A 26,523-nucleotide genomic window follows, 5' to 3' on the forward strand; every position below is an offset into this window, starting at 1 on the left:
ATCCGCTGCTGCAACGTTATTCGGGATCGAATCGTGGTTGAAAGAATAGTGAGTTACGCACGGATAAAAAAATAGGGAAGTTATCGAAAAAAAGAGGATCTCTAGTGGATTTCAAAAAAGTAACGCCCGAACAGGGACTTGAACCCTGGACCCTCAGATTAAAAGTCTGATGCTCTACCGACTGAGCTATCCGGGCCATTGAATAATATATTGTTTAGGAAACAAACAAGGTGAAGACGGCCGGATTAGACGCTACGCGACTACCCTCTACTTGCTACTCTCGTCCGTTGATAAACGAACGCTAATCGTGCATGTATTTGTTTTTGCAGCTAGCCGGCACGCTGCTCACCTATGTGGCGACTCTGGTTTGCGGCTAGTATCCCGCGGGTCTTGACCTTCACAAGTGTTCGAATTACCCAAGCTGCGATAACGCGGCGCTAAACGAGGGTCGAGTCATCGTCACGAAGGACTCCTGGAACTCATGGAATTCCTGGGGCGGCAGCCCGGAACAACACGCTTCGGAGGTACTGGTAAACTTGTAGTCCAGTCTGAATGTACATTTGAAATTGGAATTTTCTGATACCACAATTTTATTTTTCTATTCTTAAGGGAGGTCATTGGTAGTTTAAACCCAGAATTCGGAATAAATTCTACAGTAGCTTCGGCTGCCATCTTGAATTTAAGGGACAATTTCGTTTTGTCATATATCTCGCCTGTTTTAAAAACTTACTAAAAATGGTTAAGTTTAAAGTTGTAAGAAATTCCATTCTCGACAACTTTGATGATAACAACTTTTTGTCCACGACCGATATTTTCTGATATTTTAAGGTGGCGACCGAAGCTGCTTATACAGAATTTGGTAAAAATTCTGGATTTAGATTACCGATGACCCTGCCGCCCCTACGATTAGAAAAAGAAAATAGTAATATAAAAAAATTTCAATTTGTGGTGGTTTTTCTTGGTATATTCCGTCTGGACTATACGGATTTCGGTGTCTGGACGATTTCCCGCAAAATTTAAGGAAAGACGTAAGGCGTACAGTCCGCATTTTACAGTCAGCGCCTGCATCCGCCGAAGTCGCGACGCGGTATCCGGCCGGGGTGAATCCTCGGAGCTGCCCAAACTACCCAAATTGCGACAACGCGGCTCTGCACGCGGGAGCGACTCTGATGGGCGGTGCAACCACTGATCTGTGTGTAATATAGAGATCAGTGGGTGCAACCAGCCCGGGCGTATCGTTGGGGTCCAAAGAGGACGGTGAACCCACTTGGAACATCCCGTCGGACAGAAATTCGCCGCGATTATACCCAGCTGACGTGAACGCCGAAAGGTGTCTGAATTACCCGTACTGCTTATAAGTGCTATAATTCGCATATTTAAACACATCTTTCATCCTGCATACTCTACAACTTCTGGTTTAAACTCAATGACAATGTATGTTACTGTTACGAACATTGTGTATACACTGCCTTGATCGTTATAGGTATGTTTAATAAAACTCGAGCAATATTATCTGGAAAAATATGAAAGCTGGTTTCGAAGAATTTGCATTGTCATTCCGACACGATATTCTCCTCGTGTATCAAGTCTTGAGTGAATTAGTTGTTTCGCCTTTGCTATGCCGTTTTTACGACAAATTCTGAATATGGTTAAGCTAGGCACTGTGAATGTGAGCACTATTTATATCCCGGTATATTTTGACTATTAGTTTCGTTTGGATATAATAAATTAACAATTATTACACGATTATTCATTAAGTGAGAAAATTCGTTACACGCCGTCGAGTTTTAATAATATGGCAACTCGATTGTTCGTCAATTCTTTAACGAACTTTGAATGTGACGTCATAAATCTCGCTTAAATACTGACATCGATACTATCGAATAGAAACAATGCACACATCATGCACACATCAATATCCAACCATACTGAAGCAGCTACCAGTGCTGGCAGCAATCACGTGAACTTTTCATTGCTATTCTAAGACCCTAGGGAGTTTTTTGAGCTCGCAGCTTGAATCTTAAGTCCTAGGCCCGTACCGTAAAAGTACAGTCTCAAGAGGGCGCCAACACTGCAGGCTGCTTCTGCTGCCGGTTGACACAAGATGGAGGCTGACGGTGTAGATGGAGACTGCCGGTGCCTGTTAGTGTTTCGTCAATCTCTTCTTTCAACCGTTTCTTGATATTTAAGTAATGAATTGTTAATCAGTTCTCTGCCAAAACCGATACAGTTGAAGAATATGTGCGTGATTTAATCCTGAATATAATTCAAGGTACAAAATTTTCAATTGCAATTACACGGATCACGCATTAACGTTTATTGATATAACGTGTCCGCATCATACACGTTACAGCAGTGCCGGCACGAACAGAAGCGGGGCCTAGTGCAAATTTGACTTGCAAGACCTTGAAACAAATTTCGTACAAAGAAGTAATGATTTACTGAATTTTGGTATATATTACTCTTGAAGATCACTTTCAACTGTGTCTGAAATGTATGTAAGTTCGTGCCTTGGTCGATTTTGACATTCATTTGTGTATCTCCAAATATCAGAGTCCACGTATCTCGAACGCAAAAAAGGGCCTACAGCACCATTCTATACGCAATCCTGAACAAAAACACTGCAACACATTTTCACTTTACGCAGAAGTAAAGAAATGGCATGGACTCTACGAAATCGCAATAGTAAAGTCGTAGAATTCACTACATTTTTTAAATTCATTATTCATCAGCATTTAGTTAACATTTATTTCATAAATTTAACATTTCAGTCACATAAAAACTCGTTTATAAATCAAATAACAAAAATAATTGCTTCATAAACTTATGAATACAATTTGGGATTCGTCTCACTAAAATAATTTTTTTGACATGTCTTACAGCAAATTCGTTGATAATATCATCATAATTTAAGTTTTTGGTCAATTCGGATTCAGTCGATATAGTGGTTAAGGAAGTCAATCGTTCTTGACTAGTGTCACGTCTCAAGTAATTTTTTATTATTTTCAACCTCGAGAACGATTTTTCTGCTTATGTGACGGTAATTGGTAAGGTCAATAAAGTTTTCAGAACACTAATAAAATTTGAATAGAGTTCAAATAAATCGTTTTCAATTTTCAAAAGGGGCACATGTCCTGAAAATTTGATTCCTAGTTTTCAAATTGAGAATGAAGTCTGAAGACGAAGCTGTAGCACCTTTGAAATATGTTACTTAGAAAGTTTGTTCTCTCCCGAACAATTTCAGCACCTTGTCTTTGTAAATCTGTGCAGTGAGAGCAATGATAAACGCGTTTGAAAAGTAAATGATTATTGAAAATATGAATTTTTCAATAATTTATTACCCAAAAACTATGTTGAATAAAACGTTGAAACAAATTAAGAAACCTTTTCTTTTAGGCTGCAAAAAGATGGCTAAGTTTCAGCGAAATAAAAAATGTCAACTTTCAAAGTTTTGCCAAGTTGGCATGGAAAGCCCCATGCATATTTACAATTCACTTTTTTGGTACTACGATTATAACAATAAACAATAAAATATATTATTCAGTAAAACTCAATAACGCATTACATAAAAAACTCGTCTTCCTTTCAAATATGTATATTTTATTTATTTTCACATCGCAATAAAAATGAATGATGTACGATCAGCCGTTACAACACAAGCACAATAAACATTACTTCAATTTTTTTTATTATGTAGTCTGTCGCCGACTGTCAGCACTAGTCATCTGCAAGTCAGTCAGCGGTGCAGCGCCTCAGAGAGGCAGGGCCTTGCATGCTCACACTGTTAGCACCCCCCCCTTGGGCCGGCACTGCAATACGTACATATTATATATGTACTGATGTGTGTACAATGTACATGCCTGAAAATATTAACGCACACTTTCAGAAGCATTGGATTTGATTTCTTGCCAAACCTCAAAGTCCATAATGCATCCCGTTGAAGCATTGTACGAAATCGGTGCCGCAGCTATTGATGGCTTGCAGAACATGTGAGTATTACGTTTCTTGATGAATAAGTATGAAAGCAAAAAGTTCTACAATGGTCCTCAAACTGGCAAGTAATATCCGGCATGTAATAATTCTGGATGGCTTTCAGTGAGTGAGAAAATGATGAAATATCAAGGAATACTTTAGAAAAAGTTCCCTGAATTATCCTGTCAGGCTTCATCGTTTGATCATCTACTGGAACCTTTCCACCTGTATTACCTTCTAGTTTCAGCGTCATAGTTCTACAGAAGAAAAGCTGTAATAGCGCATGTGAAAATTCTCTCTTTCTCTTGCAGGTTTCCAGATAGCGACAGGTTCTTTTTGACTGTAACAAAAGTCGCTGATCCAGACTACGCTTTCTCGATTCTAGTCCCACTGTTTGTCATTCTAAGTCCTAAGCTATCTTCTGATATACTGATAGTTAGTTTTGTGTCCGAGTGGTGTAACATCCTGTTGAAATGGCTACTCATGGAACATAGACCGTACTGGTGAGTTGAAAATGGAAGTTATCGTCATCACGTTCAACCTTGCAAGGTGTAATGGGGACTGTGATTTTGTGACTTATTCTAATACAGTGCTCCCCCCCTAAGATTTCAGACTCGGGGCTCTGGTTCCAGGAAAAATATCTTAGAGAGGTATCCCCTCTACTCTTAAAAGGTGGGGTGTATATGTAGACAGCTGACTTATAGTAGCGGCTTACGCGCATGCGCAAGTAAACAACACTGAGTATAGTGGGGAAGCCGAATTGCGGGGAAATGATAGTAAAATGAGGGGAAGTAATATCTTACAGAGGGATATCTTAGGGGGGGAGCACTGTATCTGTCATCTCATTCACTTCAGATAAAACGTACATTTAGTAGATCAGTTCAGCCCTAGCTATGCAGATGTTTTTATCTTTCAAGGTAAAGGTTTTCAGTTTTGAAATTTATCATCACTGTAAACTTGAATTAGACAAAAAGAATGTAATATTGTGATAAATATGGAAAATATTCACTAATGTGCTGTAGGTGGGTTAAAGAAAGAGAGCTGCTCACAAAGCACCCTGTACCTCTGCTAAGACAAACTCATTTAACATGTGAAACTGGTCCAGGTTCCCCATCGGGTGAGTAGAACAGAACATCGTAATATACATCTCTATATCTCTGCGAAATCACTCATGTATCACACTTTGAAATTTTGCAGGGCATGTGATGGGCTCTGCAGCTGTACTATTTGCAATTGTTCACTTTACAAACGAATCGTTGTCAAGGCATCAAAGAATTAGGTGGATCGAGTCTTCTTTTCTATTCACCATCATCAAATGACATTCCAGTTGGAGAGCATCTTTGTTTATTAACTCCCCGTTTTTTACAGCAAAACGACTAATACAAGAATAAAGTTTTTTCTCTGGCTTTTGTTCGGTATTTTGCTGTTCTTGGTTTCTGCGTCTCGCCTTTACGTCGCTGCGCATTTTCCCCATCAGTGTATCCTCGGAGTACTTGGAGGTGCGTAAGTTTGCCTGTAATGTTCAGTGCTGAATAATATTTCTTATTCAGTGTCACAGTTCGTCATCTTTTCAAAATTGTCTTTTTGCAGGTGTGTTGATAGCACGGACGTTTTTATGCAACTATAGGATTTCAACATGGTGGCGGCATTCTCGCAGGCCAAAATTACTCCTGGCCGCCTTAGGCATGACTATGATATCCTTTGGATCATATTGGCTGCAGAAGGGCCTTGGTAAACTAGTTACTATCAGACAATTTATTCAAGCCCATTGTGATTCCATCTGCGAAGACAGACATATGTTACTCATTTTGCAGGCATGGATCCACAGTGGAGTGTCAAATTGGCGTTTAAATGGTGCACCAATCCGGAGTGGATTCACGTCAACACAACACCGCTATTCTCTCTAGTAAGAGTATCTGGTGCCGCTTTTGGATTAGCATTAATCGCACCTGTCCGATCCAGGTGAGTACATGAACATTTTCTGTTGAACATTCTGTTCAAAGCTGAAGCACTAATTGTACAAATATTGATATTGTTTTAGGATATCTCACTCCGCACAATCTTCAAGCTACATAGTTAAAGGAGCCCTGATTTGCAGCTTGACTATTGCCTTGCAACTCGCTCAATCTGCTATCCCAACTGATCGAGTACTACCGTTCTACCTCTGCGTCTTCATGTTATATGCTGTTCAACCGTACATGTACTTAGTTGCAGTGCCGTTCATGACTAGTGATCGTCCAACACCAGGACTCAAAGTCGAGTAATAGGCAACACAATGGTTAATATTTCAATTAAGTCATTTATATCTTATTGAAAATTTATTTATTCAGTGCAGCACAAGAGTCTAGTTAAAGTACCTCGCGGTGCTCTAGTCAAACAATCTTCATGAACAGTCAGCGCTGTGTCATCGACACTGCAGATTTACTATTCATATTTATACATATACACATATGCAGTTGAGCTCTGTGAGTGATTGCATAGTTGGTTAATAATCGTAGAGCAAACTCGATGATTGTAGAAGATTTAATTGCGAAAGTTCGTAACATATTTAGGCCTGTTATTCGGCGTTTCGAATGGCATAGATTCAAATCTACGGGTTGGCAGATCATCAAAGATTCAGGAAAATTTCCAGCATCTAACAAACTTGACATACAACTAAAAGTCAGAAATAAATCAGTCTTGTAATTTGTCTGCCATCGTATCATATCGTATAATCAATATTTTTTGGAAAATTCGTCAGGTGCATAATGCATCCAAACTACATATATAGATAATATATTTAGAGCAATTATATCGATCGAGTATCGAAAACAATAAAAAAGGTTGCATAATCTTTCCATTTCTACTCTGATGCTATATTTCCTTTGCACCTGTAGTATAATCCCGATTCTTACAGGTTGCACGGTTTTATTTTACATCGATAAATATCTCGATGAACACCTTGTATGCAATGAAAATAGAGAAAAACAACAAAGTTACAAAAAGAAAGCGATTTTCGGGCAGAGTTTGGTATACGTAGGTACGAAGGTATACCGAGAGAACAGTGCGCGGCACGTAAATTATATATCTGTATACCCTGGTGCCTGTACTGCGGACGCTCGTCGAATATCGCCTGAGAATATGGCAGGTTTTTTTTGTTTTTTTGAACCTACATTAGCCGAAACATATATGGGCTCTTCCTGTCTTATTCTTATTGTTTGCCATTCTTAGTTACGTCTGAAATTTACTGCCACCTTCTCAATCATATTCTTCGCTGCTATTTATAGCGTATATTGTATCGCGGGATCGGAAAATCGTCCGAAAACAATTTCAAATATTGGCGGGCCTCGAGATTGGCCGAAGCTAGTCGATAATCATCGTTCGAGAGGATGACGATTTGTGGCGCCGCTGGCGGCCGTTAAGCGAAACAAATGAATTGGATGTTCGGAAACATGGCGGCCAGCGACGACGAGCCGATGCATCTCTACGAAGTATTTCAAAACTGCTTCAATAAGATCGCTAACAAGCAGCCTGGTGAGTGTGAATAAACGAAGTTTAACATACTAGGTTTAAGAACCAGTGCATAAACAGTGAATAACTAGCCCGGAGTTGACGTATAATTGTGAATGTTTAAGAGCGTGCGTGTCGTGTTTCGTTCGGATATCGTATCGTAGACGTATACAGCGCCGCGTTTTTTGACCAAAAACATCGCGTCCGAGTGACATGTGGGTGAAAATATCTGACCGGACGGTTGTCGTTCGATTACCAATTACGCGGCGTACGGGATGCGATTTAACGATGATTAAAAACAACCGTTTTCAACCCAGTTTCACAGGATGGTTCTGTTTTGGTTCACTTGACAATGTAGATGGTGCTGCCTCTACGGCATTTCTCTCCCCTGACTTACTTTTTTCCACTTTTTAAGTTTTACTCGCAACACCCGAGGTTATCCAGTTCCCGAACGATGTATATTCTCCCAATTAAACATTCCCCCTTCACCGCCCCTCAGCCCAAACGTGATTTCACCAAACAACTTACACGCGATACTCGCTAAATTTCACTCCATCCCTCTTCCTCGCCTCCTCTCTACCCCGTTGTCCCAACACCCCGAAAACAATCTCTCCCTCGCCGTTTATACACGTATACATATGTATATCACTCTTCCGAGACAATACCCGGCGGGTTAGAATCTCTGATATCCTTTTCTGTACTTTGCCCGCTCGAATCTCATCATATTACCAATACCCCGTTGACAATGACGATCTGTTTACAGGTGTCCCTTTTTCCATTTCGCCATCGCGCGATTAAAGTCAAGATTCGAATGCATATTTACACAATTCTAAACGCGTGGACAGATACAGTTCGTCGCTTTTGTCAAAGTCTCTGCACGGAAAGTCATAGATGTTCTCAACCTCCGCACGAGTTAGGCGAACTCGTCTGCGGGACCAAGTTATCATCGTGCACAGGTTATCGCAAGTTATTCTTCCGCGACGGTATTACAAACGCACAAAGTTTGGAAAAAACGGGCGATAGTGGTTAGGAATAGTTCGTCGACGTGACGGTGTTAGTGAACTTGATATATTTGAGATACTTGAGATAACGTTAACCCCCAAACGCGATAGATTTACGATCCCAGTGTCAAGTAGGATTCCATTCGACATATCGACGCGTTACACGTGTTGGAAATCTTATTGTCCGTTCGAGAGTGATTAATGAGAACGAATAATGGATTAAAAGCGAAAGAAGCGTAGAAAACCTCATTTATTGCACCGCCGAAACAATCAAGAAACGTTCGAAACTGAGAGAAGGCATCTTCCGATCTCTTCAGACTTTGGCTAGGTGGAGTGATTCTTGTCGCCACTTGTAACAATCCCTGCAACATCGTCCTTTGTCCGAATTCCCGCCGTTGTATCGAATGCAAAGATGCACTGATGAGTTAACGCTAAACGAAAATATATCCTCGGCAGACGGGCATACCTACCCGTTTTTCGCGACGGTGTCGACCTTTGTATTTGAGATAGAAGCACGTGTCGTAGTCCACCACGTACGAACCCCCGACAGGTGCGCAGTAGCGAAAATAGCGAAATATCAACCCCGTCCCGCGTGCTACCAGCCTTCCGACTCTCCTCTCGCTCTCTCTTTCCCTCCTACTTTCCCTCGCTTGTTTTTCACTCCCTATATGAGTACCAGCCATGCGCAGGCGTCTCCTTTATTTATTTATTTTTTTTTCATTCAACTTTGTCGACTGTAAGGTTCCTACCGTTGGTGCAACAGCTCACCAGTTTGTTTAGGTCAAAAGAAAGATTCTGTCCAAAAAAGAGCGTTCTACATTGTGCGGAAGATCGCGCTCATATGATTTTTCACTTTTTTCCATGGTTTTTTGAATTTATGCAGAGACGTTGCAGCAATTGAATTATTATTTCTTTCCTGAAATTTATGTTACATCCAAGAATCACGATCCATAAACAACGACACATCAACCGGGAATCTTATTTTCTTAAATTACGAGTTTATATTAAATTATAAGGATTTCAAGAGATTGAATTAACAATGAAAAAGCCGCCAGAAACACTTCTCAAACAACAATTGTAGACTTCTTGATATTACAAGTGTAGGTCTTCCTTGTAACGTAAATTGATATTATGATTGACGTAAGCGGTCGAAAAAAAAAACTTTAATTCACGATACTTGTTAAATTAAAAAAATTGTATATAAACGTGAATACGCATAACATAGAACGTTTCGACAGAATCTTTCTTTTAAAACCCAAAAAAACCTTTCATGGGGGTGAACTGGTGGAAAATCGCTAATTACTTTGTTTCTAAAACGGCCTAACGTACAGTCCTTATTTCTTTATCATTCACGTCTTTTTTTTCTTCAATCGTCGGAGCAAGTCTAGGAGAAGATCCGAGGGGTTAGTTGGGCATGGTAAAACTTCTTTTAGGTTGGCGGGAGGGAGGACGAGGTGGGGGTGCGACACCGACGCGACGCAGTGCACCTGCCGTTGTCGTTGCTGCCGTTGTACCGGCTGCTGCCTCCTCGGCACGTTGTGCGCCGAGGTATATAGGTTTTTGTTAGCTTTGTACGCATGCACGCACGGGTTTCTACTTACGCGGTGCGAGTTCACCTCCGTTCGCGGGTCGCACGGAGAGTCAGGCGCCCACCACGTAATGTAAGTGCAGCGTGCACGTTCACACTCACCTCGTGTGAAAACGTCACCTACGTAGCCGGTATTACGGTCCGTTGGAACGATACCCTTAATTTCAAATTGGGCGCGGGGGCAACAACTCGCCAATGGATCAACGTTTGGAATGGCCGATGCATCGAAATTTCAAACATGCGATGATAAAATAACGATAGATGAATTGTTCGAAATCTTGATTCGTCTAATAGGATATATCGGTTATTCACAAGTTTTGACCCGCGGTACCCTTCAAATTCTAGTTACTCTGCACCGAACGACGATGCGAAGATCCGACCGATGTCTCTGAATCGAAAACTTGAGAGGAATCGAATCCGATAAGTGGAGAGTCGTTAATCGACCCGATGTATCGTAGAACGCGCAACTTGAAGAAACGATCGTCTTTCTTTCGTAAATATTATACCGTCGTACGCGTCAATTGCGGATCATCACAACCGTTGATCCCATTTCTCGTACATCCGCGACCTTGTAACTTGTACACCGCGGATTCTGAAAAAATCATGCGTATTGCAATCAAAGCTCGCGTACGTCGGTACAATATGTTTTCTAAATTGACCGGAGTTTCGGATTTACAGAGTCTGGGTTATCTGTATACGTGAATCTGTATATATATATATATATACAACGTTTACAGAAATTTCTGCTCGGATGTACAGAAAATCGAGGAAAAATGGTGTCGCGTATCAGTTCGCCGGACTTTCGGCTGGTCGATCACCTGTTGAACATTCCAAGCGTCTGCTGCCTGCCTACCGGTACCTTACACACGCGCTTTTGTACCCACCGCTTATACACTATACCTTATATTCCCAAGGCGTGCAGGCAGGCGAGCAGACTGGCGGCAGCGATCCACCTCAACTATACCTTCTCCTCGTTCGCTTGCTCGCCTCGCATCCCGAGAAACAGGAACGCGACGCGGCGAACAAAGGTGACAAAGTCCCCCAACGGGAGACGAGGAGGTGTATCGGGCACGCGCGCGGCACGTGGCGCATCCTATACGTCTCAACGGCGATTCCTCATTTTTCATAATAAGAGACAATCACGCCGTAACGCACGGGGTAGGTGAGAAATCTCGTTTCCTTTAAATCCTGGTCATGGTCTCGAGGACTCGTTCATTTCTCCGGATCGTTACTCGAGTACGTGTCGCTTATGGATAGGTGTGTAGACTGCGACCGGAACAACGAGATGGATGATCCTGTAACGATGAAAATCAACCCAGCGTCCCAGCTAACAAATTTCCAATTTCAACTTCAAATGATCTTTGTTACTTCGTGCGACCCCAAAAACCCCCTTAGGATTTTGATAGTTTTTTTGTAATTTTACAGCCGCCATATTGGATCCGCTATCTTGGATTTAGAAATGATGAAATTCCGACTTTAGATTCGTGATCGGTGAGCCCAAAAATCTCCGAGTTGTTAAATGCGTGACTGAAAGGGTTGAATATATTTGAAAATGTTCGGTAAACCTGCAGTGGGAGAGTTTGGAAAATGACAAGAGCGAACATATACTGGACTCTATTTCCACCCCCCCCACTAAAGCAAATACTTATGTATAACCGGCCCAATATACTGACGTTGGGGATAACTCTCGGGGATACTGCGTTGGGTCGAGAACCTCTACTCGGTGTTACGGAGGTGGTCCTCCTCCCCCTCCTCCTCCTTCTCTTCGTCCTCTTCGGAGGGCCGTTCCGACACACTGGGACCGTGGATCGGGGTCCGTAAGTCCGTTCGACGTCGGTCGAATGGGCGAGAGGAACGAAGGGAGGGACTCGGAACGACAGCTGCTCCATGCTGCAGTGACCTTACCCTCACCACGTCGGGGTCTTGCCCGAACGGCGAGCGGTCGGTCGCGTGGCACGCCACATTCTGCCGGCTCCCCCTCGGGCTTATCCCCGTCCTTTCATCCTCTTCTTCTTTTTCTTCCTCTTCTTTCTTCATCGGCACTTTTCTGGTTTTGCTGGCTCGCTTCTTCCACCTCGGTTTCTCCTCGATTCTACATCGGCTTACGATAATATCGTTGTTATGTACATGTATGTATAACCTGGAAGTTGGGATGCTATTCATAGAGGTCACGCGTAATTACTCAATTTTATACACTTTTCCGACTGTTGGACACCTTATTCTTCACCCGTTTTCGGTATGCCTGTGTGTGGGTAAATTTTAAGTTTGCTAAAGTTCGAAAATATTTCTTATGTTACCGTCCATGTGTCGTTATTTTCTTCTGCATTCGGCTTGTCCGCTACGAAGAGAGGCGCCGCGGACTCTTTGAATGCGAGATGATCTCTCTTCGTAGTTGGTTATAGTCTGGTACATAGGGTATAAGGTGGCAGCTGCGCTTAAATATTCCGAACGTAATACAACCTTAACGATCAACGCGCTTATACTGACAATATACAGAGTGTAACTTATCACGAGGCTAAAGTTAGTAAATTTAAAGCGTCGAAACGTTGAGACAAAAATTACTATTTTTCATCTTTAGAATAACTGAAGAAGTTGAATTTACTAAATCCGAGTTTGTTGATGCTGTATTAACAGCTTACTAAATTTCCAAGAAATCCCAAAGTTGCAAAACAACAATTTTTTCCAATCATGCACCGTTGGAATAACGTTACAAACTTCAGCCTGCTAACTTATCCGACTTACGTTCTGTGTACAGTGTTTGAAATAATTGAGATTGAAACACATGTCGCAACTTTTTAGTAACTGAAAGAAGAAATCATAAGTGATATGATAAGTGTGACGGCAAAATCGCGGGCACTTCCTCGTTCAATTATCCTCGTGGAAATGACGACAGCTGCTGTGTTGGCCTGTCCGACCCGATTAAATTGCTGATAACCAGATATTTATACAGTGAAACGTACATTTATAATTAAATACTGACCTGAGAATTAATCATATGATTACCCACTTTACTCTTTTCTGCAGAAAAGAAAATAAAACTCGGACTGATTGTCATCTTTCGAGTTTTCGTGAAATTCTAGCCAGTCCGTAGCCTGCCTGCAGCCTTGCTGCATGGTATACCATGTTGGAGCCCCCCCCCCCCCCCCTCTCTCTCTCTCTCTCTCTCTCTCTCTTTCCCAGCTTACCCTTTCGAAATCGAAAAACGCTAATCCTGTTGCAGGTAAAGCACGAAACTGCGAGAGAATTTGACGCGTTTTGAATAGATCCTCTGTAATTTTGACTTCTTTCTTTTTAGTGTCAATTTTTTTTCTACGTTTAAAGCTTCGCCTCACACTTAATCACGGAGACAAGAAAAAGAGCAGATTTTAATCAAAATTTCAGTAAAAGAGAGACACTCGAAATCTTTGTAAAAAAAATACCCATGTCAACAATTTATTGTTGTCTCCATCAAACGTAACAGATATTACTCTGCACACGGTGATCTTTACTGTTTCTATGGTAAATTTTGCATTTTACGAAGTATGTTTCCATTTACCAAAAAGACCTGACGCGTCCCTCTCGTTTACCGTAGTTTTGGGTCAAATCTTCTCTTTTATTCTATCCGTGATCGATATAATACGACGTGCACATGTTTTCTTTATTTATATGTCGTTTTTGACTTCGTTAATCTCTCACGTGGTAGTATAAGGTTGAGGAATCGTGGGTGAATCTGTCGTGTGAACCATCAGCTCGCGATACAATTAACACACTTCGGATATTGACAAGGATTGTATGTATGCCGGTGTACGACCTATATTACAGTACGTAGGTATCGTATAACCGCAACTTCGTGATGAACATCACAGACGGTATTATTAACGCGCTTTGTTGTGGTACGCGATACAAGATTAGATTTTCTGTACATGGGTAGATGAGAATAATTATATCCGCGCACGTATAATAGTATGGCAGTTCGTTACCTGTCTAATCTTTGTTCTCTCTTTGTTTTAATACACTTCTTATCGTGTGTATTGTGTTTTTTTTTCCTTTTCATTTTTCTCAACACTTTCCTAATTCTTGCGTCTATGCACAATTTATTGCACTATTATATTATTGCAAACAAACGGTCGTAAAACTTTACTGCAACTGCAGGAACAGAGGCGATAATCATTGCGGAGGTGCGTGAGGTTGGTGCCACGCGACCCGATGAGGTATACATATACCTGCCTGCCTACCCTTGCCTTCTTTACATTCAAAGGTTCAGCTTTTACGGAGGTATAGAAAAGAGGAGGCGCGCGTGTGCGTGTGTCGTAGAACGAAATAGCTGGTTGAAATAGGATGAAAAAGGGGATAGAGAACGTGCACGCAGGAGAGAAAAACGGAGCATGTATTACAACGAACCGCGTCTGTGGTGGTAGAGAGAATTTCTAATGTGCCGGAGCGAAGAGAGGGATGGAAAAAATGGTCCCTCCGGCATCGAATGTAGGTAGGGCCCCTCGAAAAATAAAGGGCGGGGATAATTCAGGTAGCCAACGGTTCTCAAACGCCTCTTATATATTATACGTGTATACTGTTTGGCGTAATGCAGAATCTCTGCGGCTTTGCCGCGCAGTAGACTTTGGATCAAGGATTTCTTCCGTTGAAAGTGAAACTGTCATCAAACGGGAGCGATACCCTCGAAACTGGAGAATCATTCCCCCGAAATTATCTGATATTTTTGGTGTTATGTACCATTGTATAACGTACCTACATCATACACAGACGATGGAGTCGATGAGCATATAGTGCCATAACAAGCTGCGTCTGCAGGTAGAAACTTTTCTCGGGCACGCGAACGGAACGTGGTTAGAAGAAACGTTGTCCCTCTCTCTCTCTCTCTCTCTCTTTCTCTTCCGCTCGCACCACCGGTCGGTCGGTCGGTCCCATCCGGTCGAGTTTACGGGGACTAAGGAGACGCAGAGGGGTTGCCAAACGGACCCTGAGCTCGCTCCACTTTCCCTCGCATCCCTCAGGGAGTATAATATGCAGGGGTGACCTATCGGGCCGGACATAATTAATTCGAGAAAGATGTCGTGGGTGGAGGAGGAGCATGCGGACGATGCGTGTTGCCTCGCGATGCCTGCACTGCGGAGGTTCCTGGACCACCTGTGAAAATCCATCCGTGCATGTTGGTAGTACATAGCACGTATTGCAGGTAGATACCTATGACACGCACCCGACGTCGCCTAGTGATTATAAATACAGGATCAGCGTTGGATGTATTGCACTCGGGTAACCAGACGACGCAGCTTCGTTGCGTCCGTGAAATCTATGCATTATAACCTGCAGCGGCGTAGCCCTTGGCGGTGCGTCGGTGCGACTCGGGTTGACGACCCTGCACCAGACAATGATCTGAAAAACTAAATACTCCGACGTGAACGTGAACTCGATCGCACGGTGCAGCAGACGAGGAGGCGGTATAAAGGACACCGTGTAAGGTGTGGACGTGGAGGTGTACTCCAGGAAGTTGGCACCTAACACGTACGTGCGGCGCGTTATACGAGGAGTCCTCTATCGCATCCTGTTTCAAATACTCTCGGACGTTCGACGCTTTTCACCCACTGACGCGATTTCCTCAATATCGCAGGAATTTTGATTCCAGGTCCAAAGCAGGTCCTAAGTCGGAATGCTTCGATCGAAGTTAGAACTCTTTTTAAACTTTGCCGTGTCGGAGAGTGTGAGTAAGCCTACGCACGAGGTGAAAGACATGTAGATCCTAGTTGAGGGCTAAACTGGCATCCACGCGTAGTAACCTATAACGTACATAGTAGTTGAACTCCTGTTCTTGACGTGTCTTGCGGAGCGTGAGGGTACAATAATATCGCATAATCCTGCCGACCTGCTGCAGGAATGACGAAGTGGCGGTGGGTGGCTCTGTAATCGTCGTCGTCGTCGTCGTCGTCGACGGGGATATCATGCATCAAAGGACACTGCGTTACAGCACTGCTGCTGGTGGCTGACCGACCGCGTTGTCATTGTCAGGGAATTCAAAACTCCTGATTGCACCACACCGCCTATCGCACAATTCTCCCGCGAACTGTCCAACTCCGGTCAACTCGCCCTCTTCCATCTCGTACCTTCCCGAATCCCCTCTACCAAACCAAAGTCCGTCTTTGACGATGACCCGGACGAGTCAATTCAAGTCTCACAGGCTGACGTTTGAAAGCGTACCTTTTTCCGTCAGTCTTTTATAAATATACCCGTTAAGTTGATTTTTCTTGTTTTTTTTTCTTTTTTTTCGCCATACGTCGGTGTTATTTCGTCTCACTCGCTGGCTCCGGTGGAAAGAAATTCATTGATTCTTGTCACATGTAATAGGCAGCAACTCGCGGCGGCATAAACGCGTGGCATTTCAGTTGGCTGGGTGTAGAAACTGGCTCTCTCATCGCCCGATCAGCCGCGTATAACAAGTATGGTAATCGCACGGGCGTGTTCTTAGTTTTTAGCTCTTATAGAGTTTGAGCATACGCGTTATGTATACTCGTATAGTGTATGATGGTGTGTATATAGGTATAAGTGTATGGCGGTGTGTAACCACGGGCAACGGCCAATGGTACACAGGCACGATGACGATTATTCTAATACGTGTATAACGAAGCGGGAGACCGAGGAGAAAGAGAGAATTTTTATTACCAGTTTCATGCCGGATGTCTATGTGTATGCCTAATGTGATATATCGTCTCTACGTATGTATAACTATACTAAACGATCACTCCGGAATTATACATAAAATATCCACGTGTCTCGATCCACCTTCTTCTCCTCACACTCCTCATCTTCGTCTTGTTAGGTATTCCTCGTGTGTAAATCGAAGAATATTTAATAAGTGGATCGATTTCCGATATAGCTCAGTTATGCGTTATGCGTAGACACACATACACACGCGCGCGCATGCGTGTACGATGTAACGTTACTTTTCAAACATGCTATATACTAGCTGCGTAGTTGATTTGAACGTTGCTCAATACAAAGCAGATCTGCGTTATTACCGCTCGGTTAATTCTCGTCAACGTGTGCGTATTAATAATATACCTGTCTGTCGATATGTCTGTCCATCTATCTGCGACTCGTCAATTATATGTACATATGGGGCAGTCCATACGAAACCGACCAACCCGCGACCCGGACCATTTTTGATTTACTTGAAAATTATTCATTTTTTTTTCGTTGTACCTTCTGAAAGCAGTCTTTCAGATTTTTTTTTATAGGCAATGAAACTTGATTTGAAAAACCGTTTTAACAACGGTAAATAAGCTGATGCCGGCAAAACGAAAAATTCACTGCGTCATCCCTCAAAATAACGGCAATATAGGAAGGATGGTGGTGAATTTTTTCAAAAAAAATTACAATGGTCCAAGTTTTGGAAAACAAATATTTTGGGTTCAAAACCGACTAAAATATATGAAAATGAATATCGATCTTTTTTTTCCGTATTCTCTTTATGGAAATACAACTCAAAACGAAAAAAAGACATAGCGTTTCATATTGATGTTTGTTTTTGAAAACGCTATCGGCGTTCAAATAAAATTTCGCGAGCTTTTGTGAAATTTTGAAAAATTTATTGTGTTTGAACGGGTTGAGACAAAAGTCTAAATAAACTCTGAAAGACTGCTTTAAGTAGGTGAAAAAAAAATGACAAATTATAACATAACCGCTGGGATCAAATATCTAACAAGTTTTTTCGGTTCTAGCTGCAGCGTAACAGAACAACAAATATCCTTCTCGTCATTACTCATATAACAAATTATCATTAAGTTCTTTTCAAACCGATGCACGTATTCATATTATCATTACCAATCGATTCGAATCGAGAATGCACAAGAACAGCACGAAAATCGCGACGCTGCCACAAACTTGTCAAGAAAATTCTCCATCAGCCGCGTGATGATGATTGGTTTTAATCTTCAAACTTTGTCATCGATGCATATATACATATTCTTTAAATTCTCTGCCCCCCTCCTCCAACTCCCTCCGCCGTCCTTTTCTTTTCACCATTTGCCGATCAATATACAATATAATATATGAATGAAAAATGCAAAGAAAAGTCGAATAAATTTCCTATACGTCTTTATAAATCAAAACTGCTCCACGACGGCCGCGTTAGCAGTTTTGTTTTGTGTTTCGCGGGGTCGCGGAAAACGTGAAGATGCTGGTTTGGCGATGGTGAAGAGGGGGCGAGGTCCTTTTTTTTTTTTTTTCTGCGCGCTCCTAGCATACTCAATTTTTTTCACGATCGTGATCGTAACGCAAACACGTGTCCACCGATACAATACATATATATGCATACACCTGTAACGCGCGGACATAAATGCTGCAGATTTAGGCTGCTTTCGGATCGCTTTCTCCCTCCCCTCCCCCTATTCGTCTTCCCACCACATACGTTCGATATTATTTATTAAAGACCCCGCGATGTTACAAATTTTTCTCCATTCAATTCACAACGCGTATATCGATATAGCTGTGTATGATCTTGACGGTGTATTTGCCTCATACATACCGTGTGTGCATATTGGTTATAAACTCGTGAGTTTCTTCTCTTTCTTCTTCTTCTTCTTCGTCTTCTTCTATTTTTGCGGTTATCGATAAGTATACAAGAGTAAGGGTAAGGTACGGAATGGTAAATTTATGGCAGATGTGTGTGATCGAGGGAAGGTCGAGCTGCGAACTCGAATCCTCCCCGCGTCTGGAACAGTTCGTATGCCGGAGAGGTGAGGTGAGGTGAGGTGAGGTGCTCGAAGACGCGTTATAAATATGAGGGATCTTCGTGATATGGTGTGTGGGTATGCGTATATTCGTTGCAAACATGCAAAGGTTTCCACCCTGTCTGTATATTGTAATGTTATTCGCGCATTGAAAATTCGCGGATGTATCACGTGCCGTGTATGCCACAGGCGGCACGGGGGTGAGGCTAATCCTCCCTCGTTCCTATACACACGACCGCGGACCGGCGGACCGACTTTTTCATTTTTTATATACCCATCCTCATTCGCACGAAACCTACTTTGTATACATTTGTTGCTCGGTGTATTTATTCATTCTTCTCATTCTTCGTATTCACATTTTATCGTTGCAGACAAACCAGGCTTCCAGTCGCCATATGGCCCAGCTATGGACAACGGTATGGTGAGTATATTGTACAAGTATGCGTATAGACGTACTATTTCTTTTTTTCAAACTCTACCCTAATTCCTCTGTGACAACAAGAAGAACAACAACAACAAGGGGAATCAGTTTTACGGTACGGGTTAGTATTGCATTTCAGCCGTATAATCGCGCGATACGTGGGTTTATATCAGGGTTGGCCAACCTTTCGATCGTCGCTATTAGGCCAGTCGGTCGCGGCAAGCCAAAGATATATTTTTTCATGCCGCTGTCGAAAAGTATTTCATTTAATTCTGTGGTAAAGATTTGAGATCGGTAGATAGCTCGGTGTCTGGAAGGTAAACGGTAAATCTCGGGTCCGATCAAGTTGGCGATCCCTGGTTTATATTAATACGTACACGTAATGACCGATAAATATTCTCAGAGACCGCGGAGGTATCGCGTTTTCATTATATTATAGAGAGTTATTTCCTAACGATTAGACGTCGGACGCCACCGATAAAATTCCCGTCGCGTTCCCTCCTCCCGTACCCGGTTACCTACATATTGTATATCATTAATCTACGATAATCGCTATCACCGCGGTTATACTTTGTACATCGCACGATATCCAGACGCCACCGCGTATACACCCATATACGAAATTAGGTACACGCGTGTTTTATATTTCTCCACCTGCATTTATAACTTATTGTTATTTTACTATTTTTATGCAATTATGCAATCGCCACGCGTGATCGGTTTATATTGTAAAGCAATTCAAGGTAGTATATGGGGCATTCCATGTTAAACCAACCACTTTTTTCCATCGCCATTTTTTATTCGTTCCGCGATTTTTTATACGATTCTACCATCTAAAAAAGGCACTCCTGAATTTTTTCAAATTTTTTTCGCTAACCGTTTTTTTTTTTTTTTTTTTATATATTATTCGAACCCGTTTCGAAAACGGTCGTTTTTAAAAATCTGAAAAATCTAGTTTCTCATTCCGATCATACCGACACCTGGCCGATGATGGGCCGATTTTTTCTTCTATTTTTTTTTAGCACTTTAAACATTTTCAACAAACGAAACTCGATCGCGGAACGAATCAAAAATGATGAGGGAGAAAAGGGGTAAATTTGACATGGAATTCCCCATATACATTATAATCGGAACGCCTCGGGTATACGACACATTCGTATTAGCATACGCCGGGTATGCGGGGGTAAAAGGGGAAAGATAAACAGAGTTGTGGGGCTAGGTTAACCCTTTGAGTCGTCGTGGTAAGTATTCTTACCACCATTTTTTTTTTTTTTTTGTATATTTAAAGAAGTTTTCAACATACTTCTATGCGGTTCTTTGCTATTTCTGATGGAATACTAGTAGGTTTTCAATACTTGGGAGTAATTGTTGCGATGTAGTGTAAATTATTATTGTAAGAAATGAGATGCTTGAAAAATATCGTGCAAATTGAAGGAATAATTAATTTCCGAAAAGGTTACTCTTCTACACATATACATGTTTTACATAATTTATAAGCTTTTGGGGTCACTGATTATGAATCGGAAATCGGATTTTCAAAATTCAAGATAGCGGATCTAATATGGTGAAATGAAATTTCAAATTCGATCGAATTCGGAGAAAAAACTCTCTGTCCAGTTTTTGGGGTCGCTGATTACGAATCTGAAAACAGATTTTGAAAATTCACTACGGCAAATTCAATCAGCGGCCCCGAAACCCCCTGCATACCATTTTTTGACCGTATTCGATTCAATTTAAAAATTTGGCCCACCATATTGAATCCACCGCCTTGAATTTTTGAAATTTGATTTCAGATTTGTAATTAGTGACCCCAAAAACCATAGAATACTATCTTGTTATAAAAGTTGACTCGGCACAATAATGTGTGACTCAAGGGTTACGGCAATGCCTGGTATAAAACCGGGACGAGTAGAACGGGAATTTTTCGAAAATTGGCAAAAACGGAACACCTGCAGAATCACTATCGATATAAGACGTACAAATCTTGCATATCGATACATCTTACCGAATTAATTATCGTTGTAATAAGGTGTAGGTATGTCTACGTATTCAAGGTTCGTATGCGTAGAGAAAACCTTGAAAACCGGGAATTTCGAAAATAAGACCGGACTTTTGAGTCTGCGAAGAAATAAACTCGTTCTCATACAAAGTAGGCACTATCGATCTTGAGAAAAAAAAGCGTACTTCAAGTTTTGTTTCGTCGCACCGCTTCATACATTTTATGTATATCACTTGATACCGAACCTTCTTTCGTTTTTTTCATACGGAAAATTGCAAAATATTTTTTGTAAATTGATAGTCAGACAGTAAGATATTTAACAGGCAGTACTGAATGTATTAGTATGTGTAAAAAATATTGTCATTATTCAACGGTATATTTGTAGAAAGGTTATTGGAAAAATGCTATTTTCAGGCTGGAATATCTGGAAAAGTCAGGGACTTTCAGATTCCAAAAAGCGTAATATAAATACGAACCTTGGTATTGACGTACCCCACCACCGTTTAATGTTACATATTATAAACGATACGATATACGTATAGGTATAGGACATATGTTTGATTCGCGGGCGCGTGAACGACTTTGTCCAAAAATATAACTCATGAGGCGAGGGGGGCAAAGTTTTTTCGCGAAGTGAAAGTCGTGAATCGCGAAACTGGGGGAGGAGGAAAATCAGGATAATGGAAAGTGGGCGCAGAAAGCAAAGGACGAGGTATTAAATTTTTAACATATAAATAAATATCGTCTCTTTCTACGTTATACGTATTATCAGCCAAAAATTCCTTACCCGTAGGTACAGTCGCGGTTGCATATGGTGAAATAAATTTATCTCGCGTCTTAACCCGTACAACTGCGAGTAGAATATTTATTTATAGAGTAGTTGGGAGTCCCCGGGGTTGTGGTTCTTATATACGTGTGTAACACGAATATGTCGAGGGGGGAGGACAAGAAGAAACCTTTGGTCAGTTTTGATACGCTGCCAACTAAACCGAGGGGGAAATAACTCGAGATTTGAGTGACACGCAATCATTTTTTTAGTTCAGTTCGTTTAAATTAAATCATGCGATTTGATCGAAAAAAAAAAAAAATTTCCTAATCCATTATCATTTCGATTCATGAATCTCAATTTTTCCTCGATAATTCGTTCTGATTGAAGTGAGTTTCAAAGAATTTTTGTTCACATTTCGATATTTCCTGATGATTCATTTTTTTTTTCTTTTTATTGCAATTGAATTGTTTGTCCCTGTACAGAAATAATGATGAAATTTAGTAGTTAAGAAATTGAACATAATTAAAACTTTGTGAAGTATTAGTGACCAGGAAATCCGGTTATTCAAATCCATAATTAAAACTACTGAAATTTAGTTAGCCATAATAAACCGACAAAAACAACTTATATTTTGAACATCCAATTTCTAGGAAATCGTTCTAAAATTCCACAACGACGATTTTTCTTCCCCATATTCCGTTTCGTTGACGTTCTAACTGTAGCCTCGTGAAACAACTGCATCTTCACCCATAAATTCGTATACACACGCACAAAGATGGGCACAATTATTGTGAGGTTTGTAGGTTAGCTTCGTGATAACCCATACAGGGTTGGTATACCTATCTATATGCACGTACGTGTCTGTAAAGTAGGTGTAAGGTGGGTTGGTATAGATTTTTCGAGGAACGGTAATACGCACTTTAATAATCTAATCGCCGGTTGTTAAATGATAAAACGATAAGAGATTCTTGATCCGCTTGATGATGATCGGGCTTACATTATATTGTACATTTCCAAAACCCCTATTACGTGTTATTTTGAATCGGTAATTATTATTCTATTATACTCCAATGTTTTATATATCAATTTGTAATTATATTCTTCTGCTATCACCTCCCGTTTCTTCTTTATATACGTACAATTTGGGCTGTTTGAAATGAAATAAAAAGAAAGATTTTCCTACGAGCGGATGGAGAAAATGCTTGCTTCTAGTCTAAAAGGAAGTCTTGAAAAGACTCTGGGCACTTACACTGTAGCTCAAGTGTAAGGCCGAGCCGTTTTTTGATTTTTGTGATGAAAAAAAATCTAGAATTTGATTTTAACGCACATTTAGCGTGAATTATTTTTTTCAATAAACTATCGTATTGACATCCACCACGAGAAAATACTCGTACAGTGTGTTCGTCGAAAAATTAATCTGCATTGTTTTTCCAATACCTACAGCTGTCGAGAATCATTGTTTATTCCCGAATCAACGACAATATTTTTTTTTTTTTAATTTCAAACACCTTCTATTGTATATGTATAAAGGTCATGTATAAACTCGTCATGTTTGTTGAATCAGAACTGTAAGCTTTTTCTGCAAGTCCATTTCGTACTTTATTTATTTATTTATTTATTTAAAGAAACTTTTTTACGACTCTCGGAAATCTGTCGTCTCTCTCCTTCTCTTCGTCTCTCTCTCCCTCCCTCTTTTTTCCATCTACTCGAATACAATTTTTCGTCGCATTCTCATTTCAGACGTACGGCGGCGGTCCGTTCGGAGCGGCGGGCGGGGGACCCGGCGGCGGTCCCGGGGGCGGCGGGGGGGTCGAGGGGGCGACCTACCCCCCGGACTCGCCGTATTTCCCTTTCGGAACCCGTGGTACCGCGGTACCCTCCGGAGCCACCCTAACCACGACATCCGCCTCCAACCCCACGACACCAGTCATCAACAACGCGAGATTATCGAACCCCACAGCCGGTAAGTCTGTTTCGTATACCATAAATTTTACACAAAGTGTATTACCGTGCTTGTGTGTGCGTTGTGTGCGGGTGCATTAGGGTGTTTCAAAAAAAGACGATTTTTTTTTTTTTTTTCTTTCTGACGGTGTCCAAAAATTCATAGTATACCTAGAAATAAAAATTTTGGCGCCAATATGAGCTCCTAATATCAATAGTAAGGTTTGCCTCTATCCACTTCTTTATTTTTCATTTAAATAACACGGGGAAGAGTTCTTTTTTTTATTTTTGCAAGTTGAAACAATTTTTGTAACAAGTTAATATTGTTTTTTTGTTATAACGAGTCAATTGTTCGATAAAATTTCTTAGTATTTAGCAAAAAAGGAATAAATAAATTTGTTATAAAAGAGACCCAAAAATCATTTATGTGATGTTTTTAAGCTTTATATTTATGTATTTGTGCTTTTTGTGAGTTAAGTATTGAATTAATTAGCAAAAAAAAAAAAAGTTTACAGTCTCAGGTTAACAGAATTAGAGTAATTTTACATAAAAAAAATAATATAAATATGGCATGTGATATTTTTTTGTACTTTTATTGGAAAATATTTGAAATTTTTGATTAGTGTTATTTTTGATCGCTGATATCTTTGAAACGGTTGATCTGAGGAACTTTGATCTTCAGACGTTTTTTGTAGAGCGTGAAATTTTCTACAAATCTCTTTTTTCAGATTGTTGTTACGATGAACCGTTCCAAAGTAATAAAAATTCCAAAATAAAAAAAAAAATTTTCCCGTTTTATTTAAATGGAAAATAAAGAAATGGACAGAGGCAAACCTTACTATTGATATTAAGAGCTCATATTGGCGCAAAAATTTTTGTTTTTAGGTATAATATCAATTTTTGGACACCATAAGAAAAAAAAAAGATTCTGTCTTTTTTTGAAACACCCTAGGGTGTATATGTGTGCGCGCGAACGCTCGCTGTGAATCCGTTTGACCAAACGAACGCATGGCGAACACAATATACACACTCTACCTAAATTATACACATGCACTCGTCACGACGTGTTCGTTGCTCAGGAATTTTCATTCACAGGCATTTTATTTTTTTTTTTTTTTCTGTTCTTTTGTTTCAGGAGCAGCTGTCAAGAGAAAGAAAGACGTAAGTAGAAAAAAATTGATGCATCTATTTTACACACGATATTGCATTGCTTTATTATTACTATTATTATTGTTTTTGTTATTATTTATTTATGGACGCGCGTCAGTCCAGCAGCAAACGAGGAAGTTCGGATCTATCGACTGAAAATTCTATTGTCGTTAATTGTTTTTTCACTTGAGCGGAGGAAATATCCTCAACGGGTTCGTGGATTTAAATGTGATCACATTATGATACTTGATGATTGGTTGATTCGCAACAAGCCGACAGCCGTTCGTCTTCATTTTTAATTTCTTTATTATCAATCTCTTGATTCTCTGTGAATTTCTTCTTACATTATTTCCCCCTCTTTTTTTCTCTTCCGCTCTGCTTTTCTTCCGTGCTTTCAATTCTCGATCGTAAGCGCTGCGCACCTATACCGTAAGCTTCGTTTCTTCTTTCAATCCTTTTATTCTTTTTTTTTTTATGTATCCTCACCTATTTTTTCTTATACTTGACTGAGTAAGCGAGGGGGGGGGGGGGGGGCAATCTCGTCCTTTGCACGAATGCGTTATATAGGTGTAAAAACGCATGTAGCACCATCGATTGTACATAATACATTTCACCCGAACTCTGTTCTTCTCTTGCTCTATTTTTTTTTGTGTTTTTTTTTTTTACAATTTTTTTACAATTTTTTTTTCAATATCAAACAGAACATGGACGGACCCGACGGAGAAGTCGTCACTACACAGCATTGGGTAAGTCCGATATTTCTTATGAATATTTTACACGTCCGTGTCACATTCCGTATGAAAAAAATTCTTCTAGCATTTACGATCGTTGTTTAACCCCGTGAAGTTTTCGATATTTTTGCCGTGTAATTGGACGTGCGAAAATGCTATAACTACATTTGGGTTGGTGCTTCGCGTAACTTGCGAACATGCATATAATTACAGTTGGTGAATTTTTGCGCGCGTTTATTTCGCTCGGCCGCGCTCGTGAATCAACGGTAAAAACCGCCTAACAAGACGTCGACCGAAAATAGACGTTTCCGTATAATAAAGACCGAGTCGTCGGCGTCATCGTCGTGCTCTTGGTATAGAGGCTAAGAAACGAGACACGCGTGTAGTTTAACCTGCGACGTTGCCGTTCGACGTACTTCAGGTCAAGTTGTTTCGCAATCGTGTGGATCGCCACGTCTCTAATCCGCAATTATTGCCGGTTTCACTTATTCAATCGCGAGTAGATACGGATGTAACGAAGTTATAGACGTATGATGTACAAAAGACGGTTGAGGTGGCGGAAAGAAAGGAAGAAAGGAAAGGAAGACGAAGGATCCAAAAGCGGAAAGTAAAAAGTGAGGCAAAAAATAATCCTCTCCCCCCCCCCCCCCCCCCCAGAGGATGATGCTTGTTCGTCTATTAAAACTTGAGTATATAACGCATATCACGATGCGTTGCTCTGCGGTTCCTGAGGGGGTGGCAGC

At 40.9% G+C, this 26,523-nt stretch overlaps 2 protein-coding genes and 1 non-coding gene across 4 annotated transcripts in view; 2 read left to right on the top strand and 1 right to left on the bottom strand.

Moving 5' to 3' along the window:
* Window positions 1-123: 123 nt before the first annotated feature.
* Window positions 124-196, bottom strand: TRNAK-UUU (transfer RNA lysine (anticodon UUU)). Its single transcript has one exon. It is a non-coding gene; the product is annotated as a tRNA-Lys (tRNA).
* Window positions 197-2,064: 1,868 nt separating this feature from the next.
* On the top strand, window positions 2,065-6,801 carry LOC124216517 (glucose-6-phosphatase 2). Its single transcript, XM_046621093.2, has 9 exons — window positions 2,065-2,272; window positions 3,887-3,989; window positions 4,284-4,475; window positions 4,995-5,089; window positions 5,170-5,251; window positions 5,341-5,471; window positions 5,563-5,703; window positions 5,787-5,934; window positions 6,014-6,801. Exons 2-9 carry the CDS (start codon window positions 3,928-3,930, stop codon window positions 6,234-6,236), a joined length of 1,074 nt encoding a protein of 357 aa, XP_046477049.1. The 5' UTR covers window positions 2,065-2,272; window positions 3,887-3,927; the 3' UTR covers window positions 6,237-6,801.
* A 591-nt stretch (window positions 6,802-7,392) lies between these two features.
* The window catches only part of LOC124217519 (transcription factor 12), an 82,367-nt gene continuing 63,236 nt past the window's right edge, over window positions 7,393-26,523 (top strand). Inside the window, exons 1-5 of one of the 2 annotated variants that reach the window (XM_069135652.1) lie at window positions 7,393-7,485; window positions 19,142-19,191; window positions 23,700-23,922; window positions 25,036-25,061; window positions 25,751-25,795. In XM_069135652.1, coding sequence (XP_068991753.1) covers window positions 7,404-7,485; window positions 19,142-19,191; window positions 23,700-23,922; window positions 25,036-25,061; window positions 25,751-25,795 — 426 coding nt within the window. In that variant the 5' untranslated portion in view covers window positions 7,393-7,403. The remainder of the gene's footprint in view (window positions 7,486-19,141; window positions 19,192-23,699; window positions 23,923-25,035; window positions 25,062-25,750; window positions 25,796-26,523) is intronic. The other variant, XM_069135656.1, reaches the window with a different exon arrangement.

The sequence above is a fragment of the Neodiprion pinetum genome, chromosome 4, assembly GCF_021155775.2.
Source record: "Neodiprion pinetum isolate iyNeoPine1 chromosome 4, iyNeoPine1.2, whole genome shotgun sequence".
NCBI lineage: Eukaryota > Metazoa > Arthropoda > Insecta > Hymenoptera > Diprionidae > Neodiprion > Neodiprion pinetum.